Consider the following 14,151-nt stretch of genomic DNA (forward strand, 5'->3'; position numbering starts at 1 on the left):
TGCTTGCAAAGCATTACAACCAATATTACTACACCATAATTACCTAAAACTACACAAAGAAATGTATTTTTCATGAATACGAGTACAACATATGGTAGTGTACCTCCACGTAAAATTTGGAGACTGAGGATGACGATGCCCAAATGACGTAGGCCTCGCTGCCCCACCATGCATAACACCGTGTCGCGCCCGTTGGCTCCAAAATACGAGCCTTTCGTTCAAACGGTCGTGTTCCCTCACAGTTTGGCGCTGGCCTGGACAGGAACCACGATACAGTCCGACATACACTCGCTATCGCACAGCAGCCAACAGGGCGTTCCACAGCCGCGAAGGAACATAAATTAACCCAGACCAAGATGGGAAGAGATGGGCATCGGAAACCAATGAGCAATGCGCAAACTGTCACCAAGGACAGTCTCTCCTCAGTACTGCACCCGGCACCAGAGGCGGCTGAGACCTCTGTCCAGCGCCTCCTGAGCCTCTTACTCTGGACGGTACGGCGCTGACGATTAGCATACAGCGTTATCTTCGCGTACTGAGTATATCGCTTCGAAATCGTCAGTCTTAAGTTACTACTACGTTGTTTCAGATTCGGTCATCACATTTGGTAACATTACTACCAACCGAAAGACATCGCCAATGAAAGTTTCCCGCGTCTCGCCAACCATTTCAAAATATAAAAACATAAAAAACTAAAATATCGCCCGTAGACGAGTATAAAACAGCAGCGCCCTGCAATATTACCGAGATCTAGTTCCATTGAGACCAGCACTGCACAGAGAGCTCCAGGTCAAATGAGACTGGCAGCCGACCCACGACACGCCGTCAGTCCTTGCCGCTCTGCCACCGGCCCCTGATCAGCCGGGGAGGTGGACTCCGCAGTCTACCTACCGCCGCTCGCAGCAAACACACGGGCCAACAGCGATGAATGGGCTCTGTATTTGGGGCGGCGCCGGAGCCCGCCGAGTGCCAGCGCCGCAGACAGAACGAACAGCGCGCGCCCGGCCGATGGGAATGGTTGGCCGGCCACACAGCTACGCCGGCACAGCTCTCACACACATACAAAGACTCTTACACACATCTCACACATCTCACATCCCCCCCCCTCAGCGACCGACCCCCGCTTACGGCCACCGGCAGGCGACACTTTGTATTGCCGGGACCCGAATTCACGGCGCACACCGATCGTCACGCGCACTAAAAAGTAAAAACCACACCCAAATGACGATGAACATCGATTTCAGTCGCGGGATGCACAAACACACATTAGTGGGCCGGGATGGTGGGCGGGCAGATTGCGGCGACGTGTGGCCGCGGCGTCTCCGGCGGCTGCCGCGGCTCCCTCCCCGAGTATCAGTCACAGCGTGGCCGCCTGCAACAGGGCGCAATGGGTCAGCAATGGCGGCGGGACGACGCATATCGGGTCATGGGCGAGCACAAATCGACACACAAGGTATATAAGCAACAACTCCACTCGGTTAAAGCATCTACAGACGAAAGTACCAGGATGGAGAACGGACACCTTTACCAACAAATATTAATTCACATACACGAAGAACGTGACAACAAACGAGGACAGTCGATAGAACAAACAAAACCGATTTTAATCAGTGAGCAGCAAACCGAACTTCGTAGAATGTACATTAAATGCTCTTCTCCGCCATGTTAATCTTAAAAGAATGGCTAAACGACGTAGGCTTTCACTACAGCTAATGAAACAGAGGTGACGCATCATTAGCAAAAACAATATTACGATATATGATGAAATGAAGGCAACTGACGATACCACAACTGGCCGTACGAAGACTCGGCAAACTCACCCGACGCGGCGTGGGCGGCCGTTATCGTCGGCAGTCGGCCGATCACGTCAGGTAGTGCAGGCTCCTGGAGTGACAGGGGCGCGTCAGATAGCTGCCAGGGGCGGGGAGACACACGGCACAATTACAGCCGACCGCTGGGCCCCAGAAGGACGGACAGATGGGAGGACAGAGCTCCAATTACGGTAGTACAGCGTATGTCATGTCAGTGTAATAAGTTCAACTTGCGATAATGTTAATAAAAGCTGGCAACACTACTAAAGAGCAAGCAAATACTAAATGATGGCAAAATTTCAGTCACATGAGTGATGCTAGATGAAATTTAAAAATTCAGATGTATTAGGTCGAACAAGATAAATATAAATCATCAATGTCATAAAAGTAAACGCAAATGACATGAGGTCCATTTGAATGCGATTACATACTCAAACAAACATAATTTGCAAATCTGTGAAAACCTGTTCAGGTCGTCTGCACACGCCAGCATATATGACCACCCGAAATTTTCATGCAGACACACAAACACCGATGTACGGAACGCATCCGACTGGGGTGTAGTGCAGCGCAGGGAGGTGGCGGTGCCACCCGGGCAGACACGCAGACGATGGTAGGCGGTAGCCCCACAGCAGACGGCACGGACCACTCGCCCGCGGTGACTCGCTCGCACTCGCCCTGCCAGTGCCGGAGGACCCCACGCGCCACTCGCTCCTGTTCCCAGCGTGCGCCGAGCACCGTCGGCACGCGTCGCGTTCGCTGCAGACGGGCAGACGGTCACTGTGGCTCGGCGCCGCCCGCCCGGCCTTACTGTGCTAGAGCTCACCTCGGGCCGTCGCTTCCGCCGACTGTGATCGCACGACGAACGTCCTCCGCTCGCTGACGATCGCTGGCTGCCGACACCACTCTCCGCTGTCTCGTCACACGCCACCAGCTCGGGTGCGCCCCAGTCACGCATACGACATTCAGCCCCGATCCCACCCACCCCGCCAGCCACCCACCCGTCACACACCCGCTTCCAGCGAGAGGCGAAAATCGGAGCCCGTCGGTTGCCGTGCTACGTTCTCCGCCGCCCGAGAGACCGTTCTCCGCTCGTTCTCAGCTCTCAGCTCGCCCGCCCTTGGAACGCCCAACACACGCCCGTTTGGATGTGTATGTGTGCTTTATTGTGGGACGGCACCGCCGCGCCCCAACACATGAAACCGGGTACACATGGAGCTAAAATCTAGTACGAAGCCAATCAGGACACCGCGTGGCGCGCGGGTTTGCTCCTGGGCGGGCGCGGCCGCCGTGTCTCCGCCGTCTTCTCTCCCGTGCAGTCGTCTCCCGTCGCCGTACTGAGGCGGTGCTCGCGTCTGAGTGACGCCGGAGCGCGCCACTCGCCGCCGGCGGCCGCCTAGTACCTGCGCACCGCGGTGAGTTCGCGGTGCTGCGGCGCGTAGCTAGAACACACAGACACCAGTCTCAGGCCGGGCTGGCAGCCAGTCGCGCCGCGCCGGCCCCAGCGCAATGCCCGCTCGTCATGGACGCCATCTCCTCCGTGTTCTAGGACCACGTTTAGTCAGAGGCGCATCGTACTTGCGGAAACGGGATCGCGTGGGGATTAGGAAATTTGAACGGTGCAGAGGCGATGGCTGATAACTTACGAAGTCGGCATCTTCATTTTTACGCACGCAATGTTTCATACCTTGTGAGAATACAGCCCGTTTAAGTCCGATCTGTTGGACCATTTTCATGACCAATGTCCAATTTGGAACCCAGACATTTTAAAAACAGCTCTAAATCAGCCAAACTCAGGATGTTGTGGATTAGAAGCGGCGGTAGGAAAAGGTTATATGGCAAGGCGTTTGCCTGGTCACCCATGTCACACTTCTCGGGCACAAGCCAGATCAGAAATCACGCAACTTTGACCCTCAGATATGAGCTAAACCATCAGTCTCCATGGTAAACCTGCGAACGTAGGCGTAAGTTCATCACAGAATACTCCGCCAATCGCATAAAGATCTCGGCAACACACCACTGTTTAACGTGAGCGCCTTTACCCCCTTCACCTGAAGAAGCAACATGCCAAGTGCGCACGATTCCGATATGACGTTACGTCCTCGCCAAGTCTGTGAAAGCAGTCGTGAGTGTCGCGGGCGTATCATGGCCCATACAGTTGCGAGAGTCCCGTCCCGGTTCGTAGTCGCTCGGCAGCGACTTCAAAGCACGCCAGGACGCCAGCTGCCCCGCGTTGGCGACCCGACCCGACCCGACGCGTTACGACCGGTTCGGTGAGCAGACCGTCAGACCCACGCCAGCGCCAGTCCTCCACCCCATCCCCCCCCCCCTCCACCCCTTGGTCAGCCCGTGCGGTACTCACCGTCTGGGAGGGCTGGCTCCGCGCGGCGCCGGCGCCGCCGCGTACCGGTCGTAGCCGTCGTAGCCGCGGCTGGGCGCCGGCTCGGCCTGGTAGCGCGGCGGAGAGCGCCGGCCGTAAGCGTCGCCGTAGTCGTCGCGGCGCTCGTAGCCGCCGGGCGCGCCGCGCGCGTCGTAGCCGGCGCCGGCGTACGGGTCGCGCGGCGGCGGCCGCCGGTCGTAGCCGTCGTAGGGCGCTGGCCGCGGCGCCGGAGCGGGCGCCGGCGCCGGTGAGCGGGCGTACGGGTCGCGCCGCTCGTAATCGTCGTAGTAGCCGCCGACGGCTGTGCGCACTGGCGGCGGCCGGCGGTCCATGGCGTACCCGTTCCCGTAGCCGCCACCGCCCGCACCGCCGCCGCCGCCACCGTAGCCGTTGTAGCCGGCGTTGTAGCCATCACCGTAGCCGCCGCCGCCACCACCGCCGCCGCCGCCGCCATACCCACCTCCGTAGCCGCCACCGCCATAGCTGCGAAATAGAGCCACAATGTCAAGGTAGCAGCCTGGACTGTAATATTCAAACATGTAAGGTGTAACGCTTAGCACATGCTTGTATTAATAGTGACAGCAAAGTGGATAGCAATGGCACATACATACTACAGAGTATACTGAAGACCAAGGTTGCTATTATAATAATAAACCAATAACCAATACAGGTACCAGCAACAAAAAATTAAGGGATCTGCTATTTTGAAATCATCAAGGAGAACCAAGATGACGCACCCGTCCGAAGCCGGCGGGTAGGAGCGGCCGTATGGCTCGAACCGGTCCGAGCCGCGGCCGCGGAAGCCGCCCATTCCGCGGCCGCGCATCGGTCCGCCGCCACGGCCGCGGCCGCCGCCGCGGCCCCGCTGGCCGGTGGAGGGCTCGACGCTGATGCGCGATCCGTGCAGGTCTGTGCCGTTCAGTTTCTGGATGGCCGTCTCGGCCTGGTCCACCGACTTCATGTGCACGAAGCCGTAGGTGCCCAGTACGTCACACTCTGTGACCTCGCCATAGCGCTCGAACAGTTTGCGCAGGTCGAGGGACTTGGTGGCCGACGACAGCCGACCGACAAACACCTTGGTCTGCGGCGCCGCGTCCGTCTGGCAGCACACACAAACACAGCGTCAGTGCAGCTCACTCCAGACAGGCAATGCGCAGGACAGATTGGTGAATTCAAATAATAAAACACATATTTGGCATCTAGGTATATTTAATTGGTCTTGCAATGAATTTGAATAAAAAGAAAATATTGCTTTTTTCAGAAAATTTTGGTGACCATTGAACAATGCAAAACAAATTTTATCCAGATCACGCTGATTTTGTAGGTACTTACAGGTGGCATCATTGTGTGAGGGAAGGTCCAGTGGGGGCTCCTGAAAGAATAAAAGCAATGTAACAAATCTATTTCTAATAAACCCGAATAAATATTAATACAACTTACATCGATGACAACTGCCAATACAGCCAACTTTAAACATTGCAACCTCTGTAGTTCTGTACTCTATGCATACAGCAAGTAAAACATGCCTTAATAAATCAATGCTTTTATTGCAAAATGTTAGTGAATTCACTCTTCTTTAAGTGATTTTCTCCTTTAGCCTAGCATGGGATTAAGGCAGGTGTAAGATAACTGTAGGATTACCAACAACCAAAGTTCTAATTGTAGTCAGGGTGTCAAAGGCCATTCAAGAAGTTTCAGTGCTGACATGGCTTTATTCACAGCCTTCAGGCAGTGGGAGGAAGACTTCAGCAAACTAGATCTAAGTCCTTCTCCATGTCTGTTTTTACAAGCTCCAATGCCTCTCCATTTGGCTGTTTCAGATACCTTTATGCCGTTTCAGATACGGAGATGTATCTTTCTCCGTGACTTTGGGTGCCTAAATGCACTACTTTACATTTTGTCACATTGACCTGTAAGAGCAACTTGTTTCACCAGAAGGCTAGTGTGTCCTCCACTCTCCAGGTCAGTTTGGAGCATTTCTGCATCATTCTTGCTTGACACTGGCTGCTACAGCTTTGTGTCATCAGCATAGAGTTTCATGGTGCTGTGGGTTAGCCTTGGCAGTTCATTTCACAGTATAAACAATATTAGGTTTTATTGGGTCTATACCACATGAGATACTGTTAAAGGGATTTTCAGTGGTTTAGGTTTGGCACCGATATAGAACTTGATGTTCTTTTGAAACAGTGACATCTTCACAGCTTCAGTCACACTAAAAAAATCGATTTCAGGACACTGTCTGATGCTTATTTCGTTCACTCTTCTTTAAGTGATTTTCTCATTTAGCCTAGCATGGGATTAAGGCAGGTGTAAGATAACTGGGTATTAGTAGAGCAGATGTCACACGAAGGTTTTCCAACCAAAGAGAGGCGCTATAACCAGAGGTGCTTCTTTCTAACAAAACCTAAACAAACCTAACCTAACCTGACCTAACCTAACCTACAACCTACAAACCTACCCTACAACCTACAAACCTACAGCGCCTCTCCTCAGTTCGAAAACTCATTCATCTCTCTTGAAAACTCTTGTAAACTCATTCATTTGGCACTAGTGGGCTAACTTTCCCGTTTGGATGTGTTCTCATCCATCGGGCAAGCTCTTTCTGTGCGGGTTCCTTCCCTTCTCCCCATCCCTGCATTCATTTTGGCTACTCTCAGACCAAGGGAACCCCAAACAGGTGAGTTGAACAGGTGAGTTGAAAACCTTTGTGTGACGTCTGTTCTACTAATGCCGATAACTGTAGGATTACCAACAACTAATATAGCATTGCATATATACATGACAGACATCAGAGGGCTATTCATGGGCCCTGTGTGTGGTAGGACCATACACAGCCTCCAAGCTCTGTCCACTGCGTCCATACTGCCATGTCAGCCTTCCGTCACAGCACACAGCCCGCAGCCGTGTGACCGTGATGTCATACAGACTACCCCTCCCCTACCCCACGCCTGCTGCACACACCACTCCACACACACACCACAGGCAGCAGTATGCAGCGCCGGTGAACAGCCCTCAGGCTGTACCTACCAGAACAGTAGGCGGAACTATGGTCAAGCGTACCCATTTTCGGGAACGCATTTTCGTTCCCATGTTTGGGAACGATAAACTCAAATATGGGAACGCCATGTAGGCATTATTTAAAACAAGAAAAAGAACCGTTAAATGACGTCCAAAAAATATAAAACGATCGTGAACCGCCTGATATTTGTCTCAATATTGTTGGGAAAGAGTTTGATATTGTAAGGCCCATCGTAGTTTCAAATCGTTCCCCTATTTCTAAAGCAGTCCATCATCCGGGCCGCGAGCCCAAATTTGGGAACGCTCTCGTACACTGGCGCTGCAAGCGTTCCTTATTATGGGAACGGCGTACCCAAAATTGGGAACGATTTCACCGACGCCTTTCAGGGGCTCTTTTCATTAACAAGCATCACGTCCAACGCCGCAAATTATTGTTAACGCAACAATCATCAGATGACCTTTCCGGCAAGACCGTCGCATGTTTCGCCCGGTCTTCTGCGCTTTTATTCCCGTCGATCTCGCAGCGGGCACGCCCCCCTCTGCAGGATTACGTAATTCACAACGCTCAGCGATGTTCAACAAGGTCTTCCATACCTATATCCACCGTCCGCGCTGAGGGTGGAGACATGTCAAGCACCTGTCTGTTTATCACCGATAGTTGACGAGTACAAGGAAGTATCCAAAAATGGGAACGCTGAATATGTTACACCCTCAAAACACCTAGTCCCAATGAAAATCTAGTTTTTTCCTTTCTTGATGAGTGTAAGTGGCAAAAGGCCTGGTAGGATGGGCACGAGGAATTATCGAAATCAGCATAAAAATTATAAATAAGCCACACAGAGCGAGCTATATAAGAGAAATTCCCCCAAAACGATCACGCTTAGAAACACGGAAGACAAAAACCACGCTCATGACGCTCCTTATAAAACAACTCTAAGCAGCTAGCATCCAAATAAAATATGTCTTTCCGGGATGATAAAATACAGCTGGATAATTTTCAACCGCTTAAACTGAGTTTACAACAGTCGCTCGGTAAATTCACTCACGTTCCACGCGGTCGTCCGCCCCGACACAAAAGTCAACAATATTACCTCGGGACCGTCCGCGTCTTCGCTTGCATTTGTCAGCATCTGGTGTCGATAGTATGAAAGTTCATAACCAGGCGAAAATTATTATACTTTACCTCAAACTAAAAAATGCTTCATTTTCCTTAAAATTGCATGTTAAATGTCGTATAACCAGGGATGCGGAGCCGTGGAAATTTCAGACGGCTCCGGCTCCGGCTCCGGCTCCGGAGAAAAAAATCGGCTCCGGCTCCGGCTCCGGCTCCGGGTGAAATGTTATGGCGGCTCCGGCTCCGGCTCCGGCTCCGAGTAAAATGGTCCGGCTCCGGCGGCTCCGGCTCCGACTCAGTACATCCCCTATGCAATCAATTAAATACGGGTGGAAGAAAAATTGGATTGGTTATACGCGTTACTCTTTGCCATGACCGGCTCATGACCGCGTCCCCGCGCAAACGCACCTCGGAGAGAACTGGCAGAACAAAGGACTAGGAAGCGATGGCATTGGAAACGCAGTCGCCGGGAATCAGAGTTCACTGAACCATCGTAAGCTGACACCCGTCTCGGCAGAGACGGTGCTGGGAGTCGCAGTCCACTGCACTGGCTTGAAAACAATGGCCGTCACCTGATGACCGGTCCTCATGTTCTGGGGATGCAGTAGACGTGGGGGGGAGGAGCAGACAGGAAGTTGATTGCGTACTGTGGGATACTGGGGATATTCGGCTTTTTTCATTCACTTGATGGCCCATGACGTAAGTACATACCATATGTTTCACTGCCTTGTACTGTCAAACCGAACTAGGTCAATTATTTTTTTTCCTCTCAAAAAATAAAAAGGAGCCGGAGTCGCCCCCTTTTTTGGCGGCTCCGGCTCCGGCTCCGGCTCCGGTCTATATTGTTTCACGGCTCCGGCTCCGGCTCCGGCTCCGGGCAAAATATGCCGGCTCCGGCGGCTCCGGCTCCGACTCCGGCTCCGGCTCCGCATCCCTGCGTATAACCCATATTTCCACCATTCTGTCATTTTCAAAAAATCATTAAAAATATCATTCCACGGTCAATTTCCTTGTTCCACGGTCAGATTAAAGATAGCTTTATGGAGATTTAGTAGATACTTAAATCAGCGTGCACTTTTTTGAGACGTGATGCACTTTTGAGTTTTAGTGGGAGAACGGCCGAAAAATTGCCTTCCGTTCTCATAAATGGGAACGCCCGTTCCCATATTTGGGAACTCCGTTCCTAAAAATGGGAACGTTCCTATATTTGGGTACTCATGACCATAGTTCCGCCTACTGCAGTTGGGCAAACTAGGCGGCGTGAATCAAAATATGGAGGCATCAAAATATTGATTCTAGTGGGCGGAGCTTTGACCATATATGGGCATAGAATCAATATTTTGATTCAATTTGGGACGTTCCCACCTTCAGACGACCCGTTACGGCGGAAATAACCCCCATGACGGCGAGATTTTTCGACAAGTCAATACAAAAAACTTCCCCGCTTCAATTTTTCGCTGCATGGCTATCAGCCGTTTGTCGCGCGTACCTTTACGGATGGCATAAAGATTTCGCCGCCATAATTCAACAAAAACGTGCTGTTAAAACTTGCTCTGTTTATCATTAACGACAAGCCTCTGTAATTTTTTCATAATTTTGTCTAAAAGAAAATAAAAAATGCGTTATTTAGTTGTATAATTCATTTATAAGAAATATTCTTTTTCTTTGTATCTAGCCACGATTTCCGGTTCCCGCCATTTCGCGCCGGCGTCGTGGGTGTTTGGATGCAACGTAGTGCTCCCGGTTTTATTTTGTTTAAGCGACCTTTTCTGAAGTGTAAGTAACAATGGATCATATTTTAAGATACTTTGAAGTGTGTTTTTCAATTTCAGGCATGTGATCTTAACGTTTCTTACCGAAAACTCGTTTTAAGAGATGGTTTTAGGAACATGGCGCGGTAGCGACGTCAGCGGCGCGGGACGCCTTCTCACTTTTCTGCTGTCTTTTTAAGCTATATTTTTTTGAAAATGATGTCTTAGGTGTAGTATTTCAGTGAAATATGATGTCCTTTAAAAGTTACGGTATAAATTAGTTACAAGAAGCCTAATGTTTTGTCTCACATGATAGAATTGTTGGGTGGACTCATGAAATGGGGGCAGTGCATGTCCAGTATTTTACATAATTTGGATGTTTTAGCCTCTGCTTGTGTCTCACTCACCCAATTGTTGCTACAACTTTAATTTGTAAGTGCAACAAAAGCAAGTTGCTGAATGGTGTAAGCCATATTTACATTATGCGTGATCTTCAAGAAAATTATGTGTCTAATGTACGTCAGTCCAGGGAATGCTGGATAGTTAATTTTCAGGATTGTCCATGCCAAAGTTAATTTTAGAGGCCAGTTTTATCAACACAAATAGTTGCATGCTGGAATTTTTTGCCTAAAGACTGCTTCACATATGGAGCGTTACATGATGGGCACGTAAACGGATAGGGCTGTACTGTTCATGCTCTGTATGTGAAGTAACTTTTAGACAAAAAAAAAATCCAGCAGCCACCTATTTTTCTGTTGGTACAGCTGGCCTCAGATCTACTTTTTTGGCAGAATTTATATAACTGCATGAGATGACAGTTGTTGGCGCACCTGGTGACGTTCAGTGGAAATTTAAGCGACATTAAGTATTTAATTTTTATTGAATATATTCTAAAATTAATAGTTGCTGAACAAATAGAATAATAACACATATAGTTTCCTAATCTATTGTCCACAAATGTCCTAATTATTGTGTTCTGTTCTGTTGTTTGCTGCAGGTCAACCAAGGCTCAAACACTGGTCGTTGCGGGGATCAGCTTCAGAGGGTCAAGGATGGCGTCTTGAATCGCTGTTCAGTCGACAGGCAACTGTATGACAACGCCATCCCTGTCAACCAGAGCGTCGACCGAAGAAGGGCGGCGTTGCGCGGACCTGGCCGCACCCGACCAACCGGTGGAGTACCTGACTCGGGCTGGGCGGAGACTACCTACATCACGACCTTTTGAACTTTGATCTCGTAGCGAGAAACAATATGACGTAAGGAAGTGTGTATGTGGCTGGCGGGGCCGAGGGTGAAATGCGCCACGTGTTTATCCTGCCGGATGACGACAGCGTCACCAACCTGTCAAAGAACGAGCTGGTGCAGCGCGTGATGACTGCTATCTCGTCCCTAGAACCGGAGTAGAAAAACGTGCGCATAGCCCAAATGAAGCGAACCAAAACACAGACAGGACTGATAGCTTTTCGGTCGAGAATGTTCTGAAGATGCTGATCAGTAGACCAATTGGTGACCGTTTTCGGTGGTAATATGGGATCTTGTGGTGTTCCAAAGCGACCTGCTTTGGGTGTGGACATAAGTGGCTCAACCTGACAGGATTGATGTTTTAGGTAGCCGTGCTAATCATAAACCCTATATTGAGTGTATCTGTACAAATTTTGTTTATATTTATTTCATGTATTTGATTCGAAACCGAAAATTGTTCTTTGTAAGTAGGCAACATCGAGACGTTGAAGTCATTCTCCAGACGTTTATTTGTTTTTCTTACCTGTCCATGGTATGTCTTATTGGTTAGGTCTCAGTTTCAAATATTATTAACTGCATGTTTTGCAAATACGTAGCCATATTGAATAAGAGACGTGTCCTAAAAGTGAGTATTGCTTTGCATGGGATGTGAGCATCAACGACAGGGCTTTGTGATGGCAAATGTGTGGCAATTGCAGGGATCTTTGTGAAATGTGTTATGAATATCATCGTATTATTTGCGAATGCAAATACATCCGTGTATCATATTTTCATTCAAATTGTGCAATTTGTGCAACGGGCTTGAGTATATTGTTCGGCGAAATATCTCTTACTGTACTCCACAGAAATGGGACGGGATACAGATGCGTAGAAACACATTCATGAACACGTGAAAGACGATAAGTTAACTTTTTTTTACTCAAAATCAATGCTACAAAGCAGGGATGTGGAGCCGTGAAAATGTCAGACGGCTTCGGCTCCGGAGGAAAAAATCGGCTCCAGCTCCGGCTCCGGCTCCGAGTAAAATGGTCGGGCTTCGGTTCCGGCTCCGACTCAGTACAACCCCTATACAAAGGTCAGCACGGCTCCCTTCACGCATTCCCTCGAAGGCTTGCAGCTTTGAGCAGGGAGCTAGGGTGAGTGCTGAAAATCCCTGGTCTACCGTGGGAATAAGGTCTAGAAAAAAATTACACGATCCTGTGCTGATAATATCTTCATGAATTTATTGAATTTGCATTATTTGCACACAAGAAACGTTCCATAAATCAATTTGAAGAGTGAAGTACATCTGCAGAAAGTCAGTTCGCAGAATCAATATATTGATAGACCAGCTGATTTCAGAATCAAAATAATGATTAGCCAGCTGTTTGCGGAATCAAAATATTGATTCTCGCCGGGATTAGCCGCCGTGATGAATCAAAATCTTGATTATTTTCAAGACGCTTTCCTAAACTAACCTAAGAGGTTAGGGCTATTGTTTCGTGCCTGGCGGGTAGCTTCAACGTTGCTCTTCATTTTGTGAAGAAACTATCTTGAAATTGTAGCCGGTTGCTGAAGAATTGACGTTTCTGTGATGGTCTGCACGTATGCCCATATATGGTCAAAGCTCCGCCCACTAGAATCAATATTTTGATGCCTCCATATTTTGATTCCCGCCGCCTAGTTTGCCCAACTGACTGAGAAAGGCAGATACCTACCATTCTCTGAAAATGAAAACAATACTACCCACCAATCCCAATCATAAATATACATAAAAACAACAATGAGAGGAAACACTTACAGAAAATAACATGAAAAAGCAGATCTTGTACGTATCTTACATGAGTCAATCAGTTAATAAAGCAAAAATAAGCGTAAGACAGAAATGGCGCACACCGGCAAGTGCACGCTAAGAAACATGCAAGTAAAATCTCGTATTCCCAGTAACTGAAAAACGTCAAAATGCATCAAGGTAACAAGCGAACCATAAACTTACCTATCGCAATGTTCAACTACACATGAGTATGAAATACACACTTTTCACACTACACCACAAACGGACCCAAAGCACCACCACGCCGAACGAAAATGGCGGATTTCGGCGGTTAGTTATTTAGTACTGGGAAACTAGTCATTTCTGATAAGAAATTTCGGCTTTGAGATTGATGAATGGGATCAATTTGTATAAAATAAATCATTTTATGAATTTAATTTTCAGACAATTTCTAACAGTGCCCCAGTAAAGACTGATCAGATAACAAAGTGATGGAACATGATTTGACTAGAGGTGCCACTTTCAAGACACCTCAGCGCTTGCCTCAGCGCACCGAGCGCACCTACTTAAGCGTATGCAAGGCTATGTAAACCAGTGTATGTTTTAGGGCCTTGCCTCAGCGACAGCGTGCATCACGCACCATTCCAGATTAAAATCCATCCGGCATTATCGATTAGCAGATCTGTCAGCTGCTGGATGAGCAGCTTGATTTAGCCTGACTCCCATAGGCGGCGGAACGGGCCGAGGGCACCGGGGCACCGTGTCCCCTTTGATTTTGGCATTTCAACATTGGGTGTTTCATGGAAAGAATGGGACCAAAAGTCGGCAGTGCCCCCCCCCCCCCGTCAGAGCCGAAGGTGTTCCGCCGCTACTGCCGACACCAGCTGGGGTCCCGCAGTAGTGTGGTTGGTTGATCAACAAACTGGTTGATCAGCAAAAAAATCACCCGTATGCTCCCAGGGTATGTATGCACTCAGGCCCCAGCAGACAACTTTGAAGTCTTTCTGCTGTGTGCATCATACATCTGCCAGGCACGCACCAGCACATCCTTCTTCTTCAATCTGCATCCGCCTAACTAGTCG

At 49.3% G+C, this 14,151-nt stretch overlaps 1 protein-coding gene and 1 long non-coding RNA gene across 3 annotated transcripts; one reads left to right on the forward strand and one right to left on the reverse strand.

Annotated features, from left to right (window-relative positions):
- Positions 1 to 916: 916 nt before the first annotated feature.
- Positions 917 to 13,397, reverse strand: LOC122365193 (RNA-binding protein 4.1-like). Of its 2 annotated transcripts, XM_043336192.1 has the most exons (6): positions 13,292 to 13,397; positions 5,524 to 5,563; positions 4,929 to 5,290; positions 4,174 to 4,674; positions 1,821 to 1,884; positions 917 to 1,372 (listed from the first exon to the last, which is right to left on the reverse strand). In XM_043336192.1, the coding sequence occupies exons 2-5, from the start codon at positions 5,533 to 5,535 to the stop codon at positions 1,863 to 1,865; spliced, it is 897 nt and encodes a 298-aa protein (XP_043192127.1). In that variant the 5' UTR covers positions 5,536 to 5,563; positions 13,292 to 13,397; the 3' UTR covers positions 917 to 1,372; positions 1,821 to 1,862. The 2 variants fall into 2 exon arrangements, with proteins under 2 accessions (XP_043192127.1, XP_043192126.1); XM_043336191.1 differs by lacking the exons at positions 917 to 1,372; positions 1,821 to 1,884 and adding an exon at positions 2,955 to 3,253.
- Positions 9,577 to 12,089, forward strand: LOC122365202. The gene is made up of 2 exons (XR_006253701.1): positions 9,577 to 10,099; positions 11,072 to 12,089. It is a non-coding gene; the product is annotated as an uncharacterized LOC122365202 (long non-coding RNA).
- Positions 13,398 to 14,151: the final 754 nt, after the last annotated feature.

Source organism: Amphibalanus amphitrite, unplaced genomic scaffold, assembly GCF_019059575.1.
Source record: "Amphibalanus amphitrite isolate SeventyFive unplaced genomic scaffold, NRLGWU_Aamphi_draft 000028F_arrow, whole genome shotgun sequence".
Taxonomy (NCBI): Eukaryota; Metazoa; Arthropoda; class Thecostraca; order Balanomorpha; family Balanidae; genus Amphibalanus; species Amphibalanus amphitrite.